The sequence below is a fragment of the Ambystoma mexicanum genome, chromosome 1q (assembly GCF_040938575.1).
Source record: "Ambystoma mexicanum isolate Mex_15411 chromosome 1q, UKY_AmexF1_1, whole genome shotgun sequence".
Lineage (NCBI taxonomy): Eukaryota > Metazoa > Chordata > Amphibia > Caudata > Ambystomatidae > Ambystoma > Ambystoma mexicanum.
Genome location: NC_090922.1, coordinates 1,534,114,484 through 1,534,134,707, shown reverse-complemented (window position 1 = coordinate 1,534,134,707; position 20,224 = coordinate 1,534,114,484). Strand labels below are relative to the sequence as shown.

Below are 20,224 nucleotides of genomic sequence, written 5' to 3'. Positions count from 1 at the left end.
ATTTAAACATGCAATACAATCCCTCCACTTTTACTTGCCACTTTCAATGCTCTACTTAGATCAGTTGCTCAGTTTGAGCCCTTCACATTGACTCTTCCCCAACTGACTACTTTGCCTTCAGTCCGCGGGGCGCTCTTGCGGACAGGACAGGAATTTTTTCAATGAGGCACCTGCCGTCCGTCTCGATGTACACGTGTGATTCTTCTGCTCTCCACAGGAAACTCTGTAATCTTCTGGCTGATGGTGGAAGATGTGAAAAATACAAGAGTCTGGATATCAACCATCCGCATTGCTACTAAATGTGCAATAGCACCTGGAGCGTTCCATTGTGCCGAATGGGGTTACCACAATAAATGATCTCAGGCCCAAACCAGACAGACCCAATGAATATGAAAAAATACTACTTTATTATCAGTTCAATAAAGTAGGGAAACCTAGTGAACAAACAGAATGCAACCCACACACTCCCAATGCATTTCAGTTACACAAAAGGTTTTATACCTCAGTAAAAATAACAGTATAAAATCTACTGGATGGATGGTTTGGTTAAGGGAAACGTATACATATAGTTTGTATAGGTGTTAGTTTCATCATTGGATGCCTCTTTACTGGTAGGTACGCCTTGACCCACCTCTAACTACATACAATACTCATAATAGCATAACAACAGCAGCGGAAAGTCTTCTGCAACAATGTATGGTCTACCATTACATAGGCCCTCGTGATTGGTCAGCACTCTCTTACCAACCTTGAACATTCGCTTGTTAGCAGCACGTAAGCAACGAAACCCAGGTGCTAGGGAACAATGTCAGACAACTGCCTTCCTTATCTAATTAGACTAACATCTCTCATCAGTTAGGCCCTAAGCCAAGGCTTTTTCTTTGGAGTTGACCTTGCTGACTGTTCTCTTCCTCAGAACCTTAAAGGGAAGCAAGGTACATTGCTATCTACGTCTGGAGCCTTATGAATAAGCATTGTTTTCCAGTCTTGAATTACGTGTGATGAGACCATAATGTTGTCCATTTTGCCCTTCCATTTAATATTATTTGATTTAATTATGTTGGGTGCTGTTACTTTCCTTGGTCTCTGGAGACTTGGTTGCTCTCTTCTGAATGTGCTTTCTGCATCTTTAATTGAACAATAATTGCCACTAACAATTGTTCACTCCTTTATGTAATCTAAGAGAAATATGTCTTGCATACATAGCTTATCCTCTTCTACTCCTTGCAAGCCTTGCAGTTGCTTCATGCTGTGACATCCTTGATTCTAAGCCAATCAAATACCCTTTGCTATTATGTAAATCTGTATTCCAGTGTCTTTCAGCTCTGAAGCCTTGGTCTTTCTCCGCTTGAGGCTTCTTGCTTACTACTACACGATACTGATGTCTATTTTCTCAACATGGCTTCTTTACCTGCATTCTACTTACTATTTTAGCAAGCTTCTACGTTGTCTAATCTACCCTGCGTTTCTGCGTATATACATCTATTACATTTCTTGTCACTTATCTTCTTATGGTATATGGTTTTTCTTCATATTCACATATGCCTATTTTGTAACTTCTATCACATCTTCATTCTTTAGAGGTCCATACATAGAGTTCAGTACGTCTACATATCTTCGCTTCTTCATGACATCACTTCACATCTGTCGAACTTTACTTATACTTATTCTATGTCCAGTGGTGTCTGCAGGCTCATGTCTACCGTATCAGTTTGGGGATGCATTGGATATGGTTGTCTGAGCGCATAACATCTCTAATGTCTCCAATGTGGTATTGGGATGATACCAGGTGTCATGCACAGTGTTTTCTTGCTGTTTTTCCAGTATGACAGAGGAGAGGAATTGGGCTCTATAAATGACGTGTGCGTCTGCCTCTCTACACTGCTCTACTCCTTCCACCCTCTGCTGTTATTCACTGTTCCCCACCTTCTGCTCTACTCCTTGCAGCCCCTGTTGTTCTTCTCTGTTCTCCACCTGCTGCAATACCCCTTCCATCCCTTGGTGTTCTTCTCTGTTCTCCACCTACTGCTCTACTCCTTCCACCCCTGCTGTTCGTTTTTGTTTTCTACCTGCTGTTCTACTCCTTCCGCCCCCTGCTTTTCTTCTCTGTTCTCCACCTGCTGCTCTACTCCTTCCACCCCCTGTTATTCTCTGTTTTACTCCTTCCACCCCCTGCTGTTCTTCTCGGTTCGCCACCTGCTGTTTACTCCTTCCACTGCCTGCTTTTTTTCTGTTCTCCACATGCTGCTCTACAATGAATGTTGGACCTGCCGCAGTCAGTACGCTATAATAGACTTTATGGTGCACTGACTGGCTAATGAGACTATACATCTGCCCATCAAATCAAGCGTCATGATGAGGATTGAGAGTCAGGACATCAATAACACAATTCTAGGTGACGGTCGTAAAGGCCCCTAACAGAGGCATATAAATGGACACCATTGTGTTCTTAAAACCATTACCCCATTGTAAGGCAGGATTTTTTATAGTGTGAACTTACTCACTTTTAAGGACGCCAATTTTTGCAGCCAAATCACAGCGAGATTAAATGCGTTGCCCAGGATCATACACTTTGGTTAAGCAGTGTAGCCAGGATTTAAACCCACTCTGCAATTTAGACACTTGACCCCATACTTTCTGAGTTGTAATTGGTAAAAGTATTTAAGTTTTGGCTTTCAAAGACTACAAGAATACTGTTTTATAGTGTTTACTTACAAAATACAAAAATTACATAATCAAGTAACCTGATGATATATAAATCCTATTAGAAGCCTTTTAAGACAAAAGCATAGCACTTGGCTTTAATTTAATGTCCTAAATAGCAAACCATAAGACCCAGAATGTGAAATAATAAAAAGTGTAAAAAAATATTTATATCATTGTACTTTTAGCACTTTAAGACACAAACTAAATGCAATTGTGCATTAATACCACTTTGCTATAAATGATACACCCCAAAAATCTGCCAACTTTTCCCTCCAACCCAAAGATTAGAGCAAACATAAACCCAGTCGAAAAGTACCCAGAATTTGACATAAGTTATATTTTTACTGTGCAGAAAAGAAGTCTGGATGCTTCAATTCAAAGCAGGGGAAAGCACCTGTCATGGGGACATTGTAAGGGGGTAACATGTAAGTATCTGGTGGCCACCCTCTTACACATAATTCATAAAAGTGCCAAACATTTAACAGTAGTATTTCCACCATCAAATTGAGGGTGCAAATGGATAAAAAAACACATGTAAGCACACTAAGTGGTATTTTTGTAATACCACCTATGGTGTACCAGCAATACCACTAACGTAACCTTTGGGACAGAGGTAAAGCTATATTTGGGAGGTTTTTGCCAATGCATCCAGTGTTGCTGGTAATTACCATCAGCAGGATTTCTAACAAAAATCTGCCCAGGCTGTTCAGAGGCCTTAAGTCATTGTTTTGGCAAATACAATCTTCCCTATTTCAACTCTCCTTCAACCAGAGAGGTATCGTAATCAAAGAGAATGACACATATGTCCCATAAATATAATTGGTCTGGATATTTTATGTGATGAGTATTAATGCTTAATGCACTTGCATTAAAAGCTGTGATACAGTTCTACTCTTATTGGCACAAGATTAGAGCTTGACTTTTATAAATGCTATTTACAAAACTACCCTACTGAATAATGCTCAAAAGCCATTTATCTTCTGTTATGATCACCAGAAATGACCAAGCAGTCTGTACTGCTCCAATTGTTATGTTCAATGGGTATCAATAAGTGTGGACTACTCTGAAACACTTTGACATCTTTGACCCTAAAAATGTAACATAGTTTGGCCCTGTGTTGTAGAAAAATTGATTACAAAACTGTAGGACAATCGCTCTAAATTCCCAAAGCAGAAACTGTAATCTGTTTTCTTGTATGAGAAATTGAATAACTATTTGTATTCCTTAGCTCTGGATAGCTTAATATTCTGCAAAACAAGTTTGTCCATTTATTGTTCCATTCTTTGTATTGTGATTATTACGGAACTATATTGTTTTATGGGTCATCATTCTAAAATAAACAGAATACAGGTTATGCGAGGGTAAAATAGCTCTGTGGATTGGGTTCCTGAAGAAGAGGCAAGTTTGGAAACATGTCAAATAAATATTCAGCATTGAATTTAGTACTGATGACCCTTATTTTTCAGGGACATGAAATAGATTTCATTTTCTGCAGCATGCTATGAAACATAAAACTGGCCAGGACCACAGTATCAGTATGTATTATTATCAAACTTCACCTTCAAACTCCCTTTCAATTCAGTCTTAAGTTTTACATCGCCTAATACGATAATTTTTCTTATGGGATTTAATATCATTCCCTACAGGATCACTCTATGGGCCTCATTATGAGGCGGGCGGTAAGGGATTACCGGCACCGCTAAGGGCACCAGTGCCGGTAATCCCTTACCGCCCTACTACGAGTTCCCTTTGCGGGTCCTCCCTTAACGCCTGGTTTTTCCAGGCGTTAAGGACGGGACCCGCAAAGGGACTCTGGAGCTAATAACGGTACCACAATTTGCGGTACCGTTATTAGAGCCTTCCCCATTCCCATTGAGCCCTATGGCGGTAGCTCCATGGCTACCTCCAACCTCGTAATGAGGCCCCATATCTTTGCAAAAGCCCAGTACATAGAGGTGATCTATAACCTTCCCATGCACTGATCCACGGGCCACAGTGCACGATTTACCATGCACGTAATTCAAACTGACCCTCAAAGATTATAAGAAGCAGATCTTTTTACTAGTCACCTCCATCCCTTCTGCCAACATATCACCCGGCCTTTGACTTGGACACCCGACTTAGGCACTGCAGCATCCTATGTTAATTTAATCTGCAACCTAGTAGTGCACCCTAAGGACTGGCTTTCCCTCCAACAGCAAACCAACCAAGTAGTACCAGCTCACTCTACTGTGCAACATCAACCCTCATCTCACCACCTGCCTATTGGCATCTTTCATCAAGGACGTTATTCTCTTCTGCTCGAATATGTCCACTCCGTATTGAATACATGCAGACAACAGCAGCTGAACTTGATGTTATTGTACAAGTACATCCCTCTCACCGCCCTACTCCAGCTCTGAAGAATCTACACAGTTTCAGGTTCATTCCTGGTGCTTCTTCAAAACCCTACTGCCTCCACCAGAGGTCAATTTACATTGACTGGGCAGCCCCACCTCACAAAGCTTCAACCCACCACAGACCTGCAATTCACAAGCTCATTGGTCCATGACATGCCAAGAATCCACAAACTGTAATTTGATTGTCAACGTTTCACTGTGCAAGCTTCGGAAATCTGGAATTCTACACCTGCACATACACATGAAGAAGAAACCCACTTCAACTTGCAAAATAACTAAGTCTCACCTGGTTCAGCTTGAATTCTGAATAGCCAGTATGTGACTGTTCACTCTGAATGCCCATTTCTCTTTCAGCACACCAATGCCCCATATGTCTTCTTCACCTGATCGCCCACTGACTTGTCTTGCGTGCTTTGAAGCCATCATGATCAACCACTTTAACATTTAGAAATCAATATGTAGATAACATTCAAGTCTCGCTGAATCATCTATAAGGCAGTAGCCCTCAAGTCATCCAGCTATCTTGTGGAGAAACTCAGCATCTCTGCCAGACGGCGTACCACAAAAAGCCAGGACACGTGCAGAATTGAAATCCGCTGCTGCCAAAAGGAAAGGAGCATAAAACAAGCCTTCTCTGAATACGGCCCACGACTATGGAACCTCCTACCCATCAGCATCAGACCTGCCCCGACGCTTCTACAATTCAGAAAAGAACTAAAGACCCACCTCTTTTAGGAGTCTGTCCTCCTCAACACCTAGGCCATCACGTCACCCCCGTACCACCTGACTCGCTAGATGCCATCCGCCCTGTCACCCTGTACAGCTGTACCCCTCCTCTGTGCCCCTCTGTATCCTACCCCCACTGTATATCTGTTCTGTTGTTACCTCTGAAAAGCGCTCTGTTATGCATCTGTACTGTTGTATATCTCGGTAAAGCGTTCTGTTGCTTCTCGAAGCTTGGTCCATTCTCAATAGATACAATAATAATAATAATAATAATAATAATAATAATAATCAAAACCTCTTGGTAGATAACGCTGGCATCTTCCCATGGTACAGGTAACCTTGTATATCTCCTTTGTGTTCCCGATCCTCTTACTACATGGGGGTGCAGAAGCTTGTGTGTATTGGCACACCATATCCCTATCTCGTTATCTTGGCTGCGGGGAGCCATCATATGCTCTGGACTATGCGACCAAACTGGTTCTGAGGTAACGCCTCGTTGACTGACCAAGAAGTAGAAGATGTTTTCAGACCCCTTGCCAAAAGAACAATTTTACACTGCACTCCTATTTTTAAAGAAAACACTAAAACCTATGGAAATGAGTGAGAGGTCAAAAGAATGATGAAGGAACTGAAGGAGCAGGTGCAGGTGAGAAACACAGATCCCTTGCCACCAAATGAGGCTCATTTGGCTACCACTGAGTTGTTCTTTCTTACCGTTACTTGAAAGCTTCCGCAAAGCACACTTCATCTGATCTACAGTGTTTTGAAGATTCATCAGGCCTTGCTGGACCGTCTCTGAAAAACAAGAAGGTGTGCACAGTTTCTATTTGTATTGCTTGTCGTGCTTTGACAGTTACTGGTCTGGCTCTAGCGGACATATTGTTTGAGCGGCCATTTTATTTTGCGTCAACGCAAGGAAGCCTGTATAGGCTCTAGCATGGACTGAATATAATGTCTGCCAGAGGAATAGAAGATGGATTGTCAAATAAGTAGGTACGGTAAGGCTATTTGATCTCCTGTCTAAGCTTCCTTCCATTCCTCCAGCAGTATCCTAATCACCATTGCAAGACAATAAAAATCCCAAACTCTGTGTTGCTTTTACACTGCATGTACCTTCTGCTGGATTTCTAAATAAATTAGGATTTCCCCCTAGCTCTGTGCATATTATGTGATTTGAGAAGCAAAAAAAGGACTATTAATCTGCTACATAGACCTTGTTGCGAGAAATTCTATTCAGAGGAAAGTATTAAAGATAGGAAGTATAATAGTACACCCAGAACATCCTCTGCCAGACCCATGGGATCTCTGCCTACACACGCAGCCACAGGATCTGCCCGCCGCTCACAAACACTTGTGTATAGACGCCATACAAATGTCCAATAAATAAATAAATAAACTCAGTCATTTTCTTCCAACGCTCGCTGCAGAGCTAGTAGCTTTTCCATCTTTTTTCAAAATGTCCGAGATCTTCTGTGTCCAAAGCGTACTGCTGGCTTTCTGGCTGAGCTCCTGCATTTTGCTAATCCATTGAATGTCTGGTTGCATGTGGTGTGCCTCAGTGTTTGTTTCGGCAGTCTCTGGGGTCAGAGCACACCGTTGGTCTAACTTCCTGCTGTGAGTTTCAGTTCCCTGGCAGTGACTTGATAACAGGCTTCAGCAATAGTCCTCACATTTTGGGATCACCGCCCCAAAGAATCTTCAAGAATTCATAGCCACACCCAGAAAAGGTAGCACCATTGCTTTAGCTGCCTCTCCGCTCCCAGCAGAGCGGTTTGCTATTTACAGACACTTGGGCCTAATTATGAGACTAAACAGCGTCCTTTACTGATTGTGCTTACTTTGCCAGACTTTCTTACCGGGCAGCTCTCATTGTAGGCCTCATCATTGCTACAAACATTCATTCCGCAATGTAGCCTGAGGATCAAGCTACACAATGGGCCTGATTCATGGAATTTGTAGCGCGGTGCAAAGCCACTTTGCACTGCCAACATACACCCTGATTCACAGAGTCGTGCAGTGTATATCTGCAGTACAAAACTACAAAAGCACTCTTTGCACCGTGCTAAATGGGGCTAATTCACAGTGCAAAGAGTACTTTTGCAGCGTAAAGTGACTTTGCACAGCAAAAATACACTGTGCATCGCTCTGTGAATCAGGGTGTCTGTTGGCAGTGCAAAGTCACAAAGAATTCCATGAATCAGGCAATGTGTCCTTTTTTCCCTGTGCAAGTCTCCTTACATTTCTGGCCGCCTGTGTTGAAATTGTTGCTGGCAACCATTTTTTTTTATTTTATTGTGGTACAGCCTGACCTACCTTGATTGTCCGCCTACCAGGCACCACAAGCAAAATTCAGTCTCAAATCAAACACACAGACTCTGGGCTGCATTATAAGTTGGCCAGTGAGGTAATAACATGCCGGTAATAATGTTTATCGGCAGGTTAGTTGGCCAGTGGGGTGCCTAATTTACCTCCAGCAAAGGTAAGTCAATCGCCTTACAGGCAAAAATAGCCTGTTTTGCTGGCACCTGTATTTCCGGTGCTGGTAATAGAGGCAAATCCCCCCCCATGGCGTGCAAGGGGACTCCATGGAATGTTGACTTACCTCCCTTACTGCCACTTGTACCTCCTCCTGACCAAGTGGCGGTAACAGTAAATCTCTTTGCTGGTATCCTGGCTGGACTTTACACCTGGATACCGGCAAACGTAGAATGAGGCCCCTTGTTCCTAGTGAGTGGGATTCAGATGGGGTCATGTATTGACATGGGTACCGCAGAGCAATTGGTAAAGTTTGCAAGACCCATTTGTGAATAGTGTCTGGAATTAAAGCTTACATTAAATGAACTCTTGAGAGAAAGCACAGGAAGAATTTTGCGGGCGTGGATTGTTTCATTGTTTGAGTGGCTGCAACTTTGTGATTGTGGCCTGGATTCCCTCAAAACCCACTATGAGGGATACCAGGGCAGAAAAACTCAGAGTGGGTTACCCCATGGAGTATACTACAACACATTAAACACAATCAGGTGAGCGTTACAGAACGCAAAGCCACCACAAAACTCCCGTCCAGGCGCTATGGAAAGCTCGGATACCGACCAACTAGCCCAGTTACTTGGGGAACTAAGGGCAGAAGTGCATGCAGCCCGTCAGGAAACGAACGCTCTAAGAAGGGAACTGATTATTTCCAAGGAGCGAACAGATGATCTCGCTAGACAATTGCTACAGTCACAAGCCTGACAGACCCCGTTACCCGCATCTGGGGGAAATCTTCCTTCTACATCCTCTATGAATCCAGTGCAGATCAACCTACCTGGGAATGTACCTCTGGCTCCGCCCGAACGATTTTCTGGTGACCCAAAGAGGTTTGCAGTATTTATCAATCAGTGCCGGTTGCATTTCTTATGCCGGCCAGCAGCCTTTCCAACTGATCAAGCTAAAGTAGCTTTCGTGCTTTCGTACCTTAGTGGCAATGCGGCAGACTGGTCGATCCCTCTAGTAAATCAAGATGATCCGGTCCTCCATGATTTTCAAGCTTTTCAGCTCAGTATGGAAAAACTATTCGCAAGACATTCACAGGGGCAGGCCTTGGACAATGAGCTTCTTTCGTTGCGACAAGGTAATCAAGACCTTTTGGTTTATATTGCGTCTTTCAACAGACTGATAGTGGAAACTCAATGGCCTGAGGACAAAAGGATTACGCTGTTTTATAGAGGTCTACGTGGAGAGCTCAAAGATGTGTTAGCCCAAGTAGTGAATCCCCCACAAGATTGTTCGGACTATATAGACTTAGTCGTTCAAATAGATCACAGACTACAGAACAGGAAGGCCGATCGTTCCAAGTTTGATGCTCGAGTATTTTCCAAACCGCCAACTCCTTCCAAAGGAGTAGACTCCGGGGAACCCATGCAAATAGGGGGTCTGAAAGGTCCTCTAACACAAAAGGAGCGGGAAAGGAGAAAACAGTTGCAATTATGCCTCTATTGCTGAAACTCAGGGCACTTTCTTCGAGACTGTCCGGTGAAACCTGCTAAGAAGGCAGTAGGAGCTGCAGTTACCAAAGTTACAAACTCTGAGCAGGGAAACGACCTCGCCCGACAAGAATAGAGGTCCTCTTGCCGAGCGTGAAAACCAGTTCCGTGACCTCGCATTTCGTGATACCTATGGTCCTCATTAGCCCTGATAATCCGGATCGATTACATGCAATTGAAGCTTACGTCGACAGAGGTGCCATCGGCAATTATGTGGATCATGAAATGGTTTTGAGGATGAATCTAACTCTTTGTCCCAAGGCTGTAAAGGACGTCATTACTACGGTGGATGGTACGGAGATAGCCTCCGGGCCAGTAACACATACCACTCAAGAAGTGACGCTAATAAGTCAAGATGGACACCATGAGAAGATCGTGTTCGATGTGATCAAGGCCTCTCAGTTTCAGATTATTCTAGGAATACCTTGGTTGGTTAAACACAATCCTCTGATCGATTGGCGAGCAAGAACGGTCCAGTTTCCAGAATGTGTCTCTACTTGTCACCCTCCACCTGGTGTTGCACTGGCAGCAATTTCTTCAGAGACTCCCCAGTTACCTCCCGAATACCTAGAATACCAAGATGTTTTCCGGAAGGATCAGGCTAACTCTCTACCTCCTCATAGGTCTTATGACTGCCAGATAGACCTGATACCTGGATCTACTCCTCCTTGTAGTAGAATTTATACCCTCACCGAGCCTGAGAACCTTCACCTTCGACAATACCTGGATCAATACCTGGCAAATGGGTTTATTCGTCCTTCCAAGTCCCCTGCTTCTTCAGCTTTGTTCTTCGTTCCAAAAAAGGAAGGAGACCTTAGAACTTGTATAGATTATCGCTCCCTGAACCAGATCACCGTTAAGAATAGATATCCGTTACCTTTGATCCCTGAACTCCTGGACCAAGTCAGAAAAGCATGCATATATACAAAGCTGGATCTTAGAGGAGCTTACCACTTGGTACGAGTAAAAGAGGGCGATGAATGGAAGACGGCCTTCCGCACCAAGTATGGGCTAGTTGAATATCAGGTCATGCCCTTCGGACTTTGCAATGCCCCGGCCGCCTTTCAATATTTTATGAACGATGTCCTCAGAGAGCTCATAGATGTGTGTGTTGTTGTTTACATTGACGACATCCTCGTTTATTCTTCATTGGAATCTGAACATCGGAAACACGTGAAAATGGTCCTCGAAAGATTGCGTCAACACAAACTTTTCGCTAAGTTGGAAAAATGTGTTTTCAACGTGACTGAAGTTGAATTCTTGGGATTCATATTATCACCTGGCGGAGTGCGTATGGATTCAAAGAAGGTCGATGCAGTTCTCAAATGGCCATCACCATCCTCCGTAAAAGGTGTGCAAAGCATGTTAGGCTTCGCTAACTTTTACCGCAGGTTTATCCCCGAATTCTCTCGAATAGTCCAGCCCATCACTGCCTTGTTAAAGAAAAACAAACGTTTTGAATGGTCTACCGAGGCGGAACAAGCTTTCCAGGATTTGAAGACTAAATTTATCTCTGCACCAATCTTAAAACACCCTCGCCCCGAACTCCCCTACATTGTGGAATCTGATGCTTCAAGCCTTGCCATGGGGGGGGGTTCTATCACAAAAGGACCCGGTAACCAATCAGTTGCATCCCGTGGCATTTTGGTCCCGCAAATTCTCGCCTCCTGAAATCAATTACACGATTACTGACAAGGAACTTCTGGCTATCAAGTCTGCCTTTAAGGCTTGGCGGCATTATCTGCTGGGGGCTCGACACACCGTTACTGTGATTACGGATCACCGAAACCTGCAATATTTGAAAACCGCAAAAGCCCAATCCTCTAGACAACTCCGTTGGGCATTATTCTTTGCCGAGTTTGACTTCATAATTACTTATCAACCTGGTACAAAAAACGGTAAAGCTGATGCCCTTTCTCAGATGGGAGTGGAAGAACACTTGATCAACCCTAAACCTGTACCAATCATTCCCGAACAAAGGATTCTGGGTGTAATCGCCACACAATCCATAGAGGAAGTTAAGGATAAAGCCAGGCAACTTGTAACTCCAGCAGACATACAGAATTGGCATCTGCAAGGAAAGGACTTTGCAGTAAAGGACAACTTATTGTATTATTGTATTTCCAAGAACAATTATACCTACCCAGCACAGATTTACAGAAAGAAGTAATCTCTTGTTATCACGATTCTTTAATGGAAGGACATCCCGGTATAGCCAAGACCTCAGAAAAGATCAAGCGCTACTTCTGGTGGCCGTCTTGGAAAAAAGATATCAGAGACTTTATAATGTCCTGTGGAGTATGCGCCCAAAACAAGAGTTAAAAGGAAAGACCAGCAGGCCTCTTACGCCCTATTGACATCCCACCTCGCCCTTGGCATACGCTTTCTATGGACTTCATCACCGATCTACCTCCATGCTCCGGATACAATACGATTCTAGTAATCGTGGACTTATTCTCCAAGATGGCGCATTTCATTCCGCTCAAAGGCTTGCCAACAGCAGCAACTCTGGCCCGATTTCTCGAAAACATCGTCCGACTGCACGGTTTTCCTTCGGTTCTAATTTCGGATCGAGGTAGTCAATTTATTTCTCATTTTTGGCGAAGTTGCTGTCGGTCGGCTCAAATTGATGTGAGACTATCGACCAGTCACCACCCTCAGACCGACGGACAAACCGAGAGGACCAATCAAACTCTGGAACAGTATTTACGCTGCATGCTGCAACAAACTGAAAAAACTTGGAAAGACATCCTTTGGATAGCCGAATATGCCTACAATAACTCTGTCCATTCGGGAACTGGGAAAACCCCGTTTTTTCTTTTGTACGGCAGTCACCCTCGAACCTCAGAGTTGGATCCCCTCCAAGATCTTGAAACACCAGCAGTAGACTACCTGCATTCTACAATCACCCAAGCCTTTAAGGAAGCTGTTTCTCACCTTCAAGGGCTAAAGAACAATACAAGAAAGGAGCAGATCAACATTGGAAGGAAGCCCCTCAATATCGAGTAGGGGATCAAGTCTGGTTATCCACCAAATATCTACCTCTAAAAGGGCCACGCACATTCAACCCAAGATACCTTGGTCCCTATTCCATCACTACCATAGTAAACCCAGTAGCGGTCAAGTTGGACTTGCCCCCGCACTTGAAGATACATCCGGTCTTCCACGTCTCTCTATTAAAACCCGTGCAACCTCAAACCCGACTAACTAAATCTCCAAAACCTATCCTAGTTGATGGGGAACTCGAGTTTGAAGTCAAAAGCATTCTGGACTCCAAGATCTCCAAATCTAAACTATTTTACCTAATTGACTGGAAAGGCTACGGCCCCCAAGAGAGATCCTGGGAACCTGCTGAATATGTCCACGCTCCTCGCCTAATCAAAAGATTTCATCGAACATTTCCTGACAAGCCAAAACCCCCGGAGAAGCCCGGTTTGGGAGGGGCCTTGATGGGGGGTACTGTCATGATCTCTGCTTCCAAAAGGTCAGGGTTTTCCCAACTCCCTTGGAAGCAGATTCATAACCCAGGTTCCGAGTGCCAACCAGTCCCAATTGGGACCTTTTGGACCCAGTCCTGGCGCCAGTGGCACCAGGCTCATAAATATGCCCAGTCCCAGCGCTGGAAGCGCCAGGCTCATAATGCTTGGGTGGACTTACCTGCAGCAGACCATGCTGCTTACTTGCCTGCCAGTTGAGCCTCTGATCCTCTTCTGTTTGGAACTACTTTTCCGTTGGGTGGGGCAGGAGCCACTCCCTAGGTTCAGAACACTGGAACTCTTCTGGAAAGCAGGAACTCTTTTCTTACCTAGGCGTGGCTGTGGAAGGAGACACCTAAGCACTACAGGAGGCTATTTAAACCACACCCGATGGATGAATCTTGCTTTGCGTTATTCTGCATCCTCTGCAGCAGAGCGCTCATCGTGTCTTCTGCATCTGATCCTGGGCCTAAGGAAAAAGGCTTACCATCCTGAATCCAGTCTTCAGCAACACCTATAAAGACAAGAAAGAACAGGTTAGCATTACGGTCTTCACTGACAGCTCTTCACTTACCTGGGCCATCGGCTGTCACCAACGCCTCGCGCTGCATTCTGAAAGACAAAGGCTTACCTACTCTTCGTGCGCTCCGGAGGTCTTCACACTGCATTCCGGCATCTGAAAGACAAAAGCTTGCCAACTCTTCGCACGCTCCGGAGGCCTTCGGCGCTGCATCCCGCATCTGAAAGACAAAACAAGGTGCGTTTAAAGACATTGGGGAACTTTAATTCTCACGTGCCATTACTCCTTTCCACATCTAACCCAGTGGGTATTCCGGCACCCTGCAGTCGCTCCGAACTTGTACCTGCAAAATAAAAAGACAGTTAGAGCGCATCGTGAAGCAGGCAACAAGCGCTTACTTACGTGCTTCCAGGCGCTTCTATTCATCACACGGGCTCCATCTTCAACTCACTTCAGCCCGTCATCCACCATCGCCGGAACCCTGCAAAACAAGAGACATCATTACTAAAGACTTTAAAGACATTAGAATTACTCGAAACTTACCGTTCGTGCAGTAAACGACGGACAGCAGTCCTCTGAAGACAAGAGGCCTGCTCCCCTTATCCAGTGAAGAAACTGGTTACAGCACCCTGCCCCGAGGCAGATGGAGAGCACGGCGTTCACTTACCTAAGGTGAGAGCGTTAACCTTCGGGGTTCTACAGGAGAAGAGAAAGGGAAGAAGAGAGAGACATTCAATAACCCAGTTCATTAATCCCATATTTTCTATCTGCAGACATCTTACCCTTCGAGTCAAACATACAGTGCACAGAGGTCCAGCCCAAAGAGCCAGCCGTGTGTTACACGTCACCTTTGAAGATACGGTATACGCCCATTCAAGACCGGCGCCTCTACGGGAATCAGGTGAGCGTTACAAACACACAGGCACTAATAATAAGCAATTCAAAAACACGGTCACTAAAAGATATACTCTCCCTTAAAAGAATATTAGACAAGTCTTAAGTAAAGCCCCACTTATTTCCAGACAGCGGTGAGCGCTTAACATAGATAGCACTCTAATAATTCGTTTTAAAAAGGGAGAGAAAAGCAGAGAATAAATTGAAACAGATCCCAACACTTTTTCATGAACACAACAAGAGAGGAAGGCAAAGTAACACCGTGAATTTAGAGTCAGTAGGCCGGATCCGCTTTAAGAGGATCAAAACGAAATGTGTCCAAGGTCACACGGTTGCAGTGCACAAAAGTCTTGTAATGGTTCAAAAAGGAGTTGGACCAAAGAAAGGGACCAGTTAGAGGGTCAAGGCGGCCAGCCCAGTCCAGAAGGTTAAGGAGTTATTATTACCTTGTAGCAATCTTTAGAAAGGGAGGCCTGGCGGACACAGTACCTTAAAGTGGTGAGAACGCTCCAGCAGGGGCAGTTGATCCTGGCAGCAGGTGCAAGTCGGTGCTTCGTCCGGGGGAAGAGAGGACCTCGTCGTGGAGGAAGACAGGAGTCCGTTGCACTGCCAGGGAAGAAACCAGCCGCAGAATTTCTCAGGTACAAGGAGCGGTCCGGTGATTCGGGGTTCGGTGGTGAGTGGCTATCCGGCTGCCGGGGTGCTTGGCACGGGCAGTTCGACCACAAACCGGGCTGGGGTGCGAAGAAAGAAAGGAAAACTGGTTGTGCCCACCAGTCAGGGGAAGAAGCCTCTCCAGCCGGGAGATCTTCTCTGGCGTCGGGAAGTGGTGAGTCGGTTCTGCAGGGCTCCACCGGTGGTGTCGTCGTGGTAGGTCGGCTCAGCTTCTCCCTCATCGGATTCTCAGGTCCTGTGGCAACTTCGGAAGTTCCAGTCCCCAAAGCCCTGCTTTTATGCAGAAAACCCCCATTCACTCAGCCTAGCTGTCACTCAAACATGCTAAGTGGTGAGCCGGCCGGCTCACCACTTGGGCCAATCACACAAGAGTGCGACCTGAGTTACCAAGGTGACTCGGTCCAGGGTGCCTAAACCCCCTACCACACCCCCTGTGGTACCCATACAGAGTGGCACCACTTTTGGAGGCTTCTGTGGAGAAGCCCGCAAAAAAAGTGAAACAAAGGGTTCGACCTGGGTTGGAGTCACAGAAGAGAACACAAACGCCATTTTAGAATCGAGTTTTGGCAAAAAATACCAACCGGAGAATTAATATTAATTAAATAAACCGGCGGTATGTTCGAGGCTATGAGAATTAAATAATTAAAGTTGGTAGCCTCGAAGAATGGGAAAATCCCATAGGAAAATATTTGCGGTTGAATATAAAAAGTAGTTTCCACTGCCACCAGCCAAAACTCGATCAGGGGGGACGGAGACGTACCCCCTCGACTAACAGACCCCGGGGAAATCGAATTGCCCCGACCAGTACGTCCACAATATGATGGTTTGTACTGGTTTCTGTTAATAATTTGGGACTAGTAAATCCAAGGGTGACTTTACATGCCCTGGGAGACAGTATTCAGTCCCAGGGTATGGAGTCTATGGTGGGGTGTCACTTTGACACCCCTGTGTTACTACACGGGGGTTGCTGTGTAACACACATCGGAAAAACACGAGACCCTATGGAGTAAAGGACCCCATAGCCCATAAAACACATTACCAGTCAAAGGAATACCATTAATCATGTCCAAGAGTGGGAGGAAAAGAGTCTCACTCTTGGCAGGACGAAAAAAACAAACTCCAGAAATCCAGCAAAGCTGCTGGGGGACTCACTAGGTTAGGAAATTCAGCCTAAAGAGAGAATTCTCCCTAACAGAGATCACCTACCTTTAGAAGATCTTGATCCCTCTCTGCCTAGTACAAAAACTCCTTTTTTTAAAAAAATCAGTTTCCAGAAGTCTTCTCTGATCTGGTAGAACTAAGCTCTTAGGAGGCATTTTAAGGAGTCAAAATGGTGACTTGGAGGATGTGTTTTTCTGGTGGCTCTCATCTGAGCACAATGGACCAGTGAGCAGCATTCTCTCCATGGCAACTGTACATATTTTCAGAAGTTCAAAGCTGTTTCTACATCATACCCTACCATTAATTTCAACTGCGTATGAGGAAGCAGTCTCCCTTCACTCCGTCCTTTCCCAGTTCCTCAAGAGGTTTGCGGAAGCAAGACTTCTGCAGGGCGCCGAGGTCCTTTTTAGATTGTCCAAAGACAAGCGAAAGCGAAAGAAGTTTACCAAAAGGTTGTAATTTACAAGTTGCAGTATTAATTTGTCAGAATGGTTGTGCATCAAAAGTATTGCCAGAAGGGTGTTTCTCCTCATGAAAACCCTCTTGGTGATTCATAGGGAAATAAACTCCATTTCCCAGAATGCAATGTCAGTCCTCTCATCCCCTGCCAAGGCTTCAGGGCCAGGATTCTCTTTCTCTCTCAATGTCACAGCGTGCACATGTATGGGATTTGTAAGTTGGCTGCATGGGCTGCTCCTCAAGCCTTTTTGTCAGGTGTGTGGGTGTTCCGGATCCCCCCCCCCTGAAATGTGTCAGCTGGCCTTGGCTCTCAACCCCCACCCCTCTCAACAATCAGAATTCATTCCCATTCCATTCGCCTGGAGGTAGCTGCTGAGCACAGTGTACTCCCCAACCCCAGAACTATTCCACCCAGCAGCACCATTGCTAATATCCCCGAGGTCTGTAAAGAAAGCAATTAAGAACAGGTGAACTGGGCTTAGGGTTACAGCTGGTCTGTTGGGCGACTCTTGATGCTTACAAATAGGTGCAACAAATTCTCGTTTTCCCAGAATAATCAGTATTGTTGTCGCAGATCACTGGACTGACGGTAAGCCACAGGTAAAGCCGTCTAATATATGAACAAATAACATGCAACCGCATGAGAGTCCAGGAAATTGCGCCTGCGCAATTTCCTGGACTGTAAAGAAAGCAAGCTGCTCAGGTTTGGGAAGCTGCCAGGGTGCACGGGTGACTGCACATGGCCCCGGCACGGCACACTTGCACGGTTGCTCTTTGAAGACTTTTTCTGTTGCCAGGACATTTCATCACCCTGGAGGAATGAAGATAATAGCCAACAGTGTGAGTCACTAGGGTTAATCATTTGCACTCCACCTCATTCCTATAAGCCAGTGGTGGCCACATGCCATTCCGCATCGTGGCCATTTTCTCCCTCACCCGTGCTGCTGTTCCCTTTCCATTCTTGCCACCCACTCACATTCCTACACTTGCGCCTCGCATCGTGACACCAGAAATCAGAAATGATTCACAGCTATTTGGACAGGTACACTTCTAGGTCTAGGACGGGGCCAAACTGTGATGACATCAGACCTGGAGATTAAGCGCCTAGATACCTCTGGGTTTTGCGCGCTATATAAATGTTCAAATAAATAAACCTCTAACTGCCCAGCCTTACCCCACAGAAGATGGACATACCTATGGATTTGTCGGCCTCGAGTTTCTTTAGCGCTGCCTCCATGGTGTTTAACTTCTCTTGCATACTGCCCTCTGAAAGAATAACAAATACGCAATTTAGTACTAGGCCCACCACAAATCCCCTTTCTATGAGATTAGTGAGTGAATAGTGACGTACAAATGAACACCAAATGTTCATCAGGGATTGCCTCTCCTGAAAGCTCCGCCTTCACCACCAAGAATAGAGAATTCAGTGCCTGGAAATTGTTGACTGGCTTTAATATAACACCTGGAAGAGACACGATAGGACCAACAGGAAAAGCCCTCATGATAGAGACATTTGCACCGGGATGAAACCTTCTAGGGTCAATATAAACGCTCTCTCCCAATATTGCCAGCCCATGAAGATGATACAGAAATAAGCCGGGATACACGGGTACGTATCATACTCCATGTCAGTGGAAGATAGCCGTAGGCACGGTCACCCACACGCACTCACCTGCATTCGTACGCCACTTCGCACAAGACATCTGCCATTAGAATGCAGCTAAGTCCCACGACAGAAGTTCACTTGGTTCCATGTCATTTCATCGCGGGATGACACAACGGTGGGTTTTTCTCCATGGATATTTCAATACGAAAAGTCATCGTCTTTTTTTAAAACAAATCCCTCCATCCCCTTTAATTATTTAACTTTTCCCGAACACCCACACCCCAACCTATATATATTTTTAACCCCCCTACAAAATTCGAGGAGTTTTCACATTGAAATGACAACAGAGAAAAACCCAGTGTCCTTTCATCCCGCGATGAATGGACGTTGTACCGTTCAGTCTAGCTGGACACATAATCAGTCTCCTGGAGTCACATACTCTCTGTACCGCCTTTCAGCACCCATCCACAATCCAGATCGACATGGGTAGCTATCAGGGACTTGGCAAACACTACCTATCTTTTGATTGGCTAAAATGCAAATACCCATTCTAAACTCCTCTGATGAATCTCCCATACTTCGGCCCCCTCAGGGCGTTCACCTACAGCGCTCTGAGGCCATACCTATGGAATAGAGACGTATTTATAACAAGGCCAACTAGACCCTGGCCTAGGGCAGCAGATTGCCACAGGAGTAGCATATTATAGAAGTTTGTTTTTTTAAACATAAAGTTAATTTAGTTCTTTTACTCTCCTGCTGCCCCTCAACAGCGTGATTTGAAGCTGCAAGCAGTCATTGCACTCTGACAGCTGCAGCATTTTCTGGCCAAAACTGTCTATATTCTTGATATTTACAAAAAATGTATTGTTAGGGTGACTTTTCTTTATTAAAAATAAAGGAAATGCGTACCAAGCCCAGCATGCATTAGGTATTTAGTGATTCAGTCATCCAACTCTGGCAGACATATAAGTCAGATAGAAAGCTCTGTGATCATTCTTAAATTCCCCAAATGCTCTTTAATATGCAAAACTGCCAGAACCTCACTGGTCTTATTGGTGCCACTTCCCATTATCATTGCAGTTCTTTCTAATCAGCACACGCATGCACTGTGTTAAGCAGTCACTTTTATTTTCAAATATGCATGGTAATGTTATGGTCAATTGTCATTTTTATTTATATTGCGCCTCTATACAGGCAAGTGTTTCAAAGCGCTCAAGCTTCCATCACTTGCCTTTTTTAGACCGTTGCAAAAATGAGGGTTATCCCTCTAGAAAAGTAAAGGTTAACAACGAGGCATCATTTTACAATATTAAATATTAAATGCTTAGGTCAAGCACAGAGATCCCACAGATGGGCACTAAAATGATGTTCAGAAGCAAGCATCACTTTCCCTCCCCGGCCCCACATTCCAGAGGCCTGTGGCCTCCCAAAAGCTGGAAGCATGACATAGATCATAGAGAAGTTAAAATGAAGAGTAAATCTAAATTCATAAGTGCATCAAGAAGCTTGTGAAATGATACCCAAAGCCAGAGAAGTGTGAGACAGAAAAAATACTGTGTGCCAAAGGTGCACACGGTTTC

At 44.8% G+C, this 20,224-nt stretch overlaps 1 protein-coding gene across 1 annotated transcript in view; it reads right to left on the bottom strand.

The window, feature by feature from the left end:
* The window catches only part of LOC138551108 (asialoglycoprotein receptor 1-like), a 212,147-nt gene that overhangs the window by 116,793 nt on the left and 75,130 nt on the right, over positions 1 to 20,224 (bottom strand). The window contains exons 2-3 of the mRNA XM_069642462.1: positions 18,233 to 18,304; positions 6,546 to 6,626 (exon numbers count right to left, since the gene is read on the bottom strand). Coding sequence (XP_069498563.1) covers positions 6,546 to 6,626; positions 18,233 to 18,304 — 153 coding nt within the window. The remainder of the gene's footprint in view (positions 1 to 6,545; positions 6,627 to 18,232; positions 18,305 to 20,224) is intronic.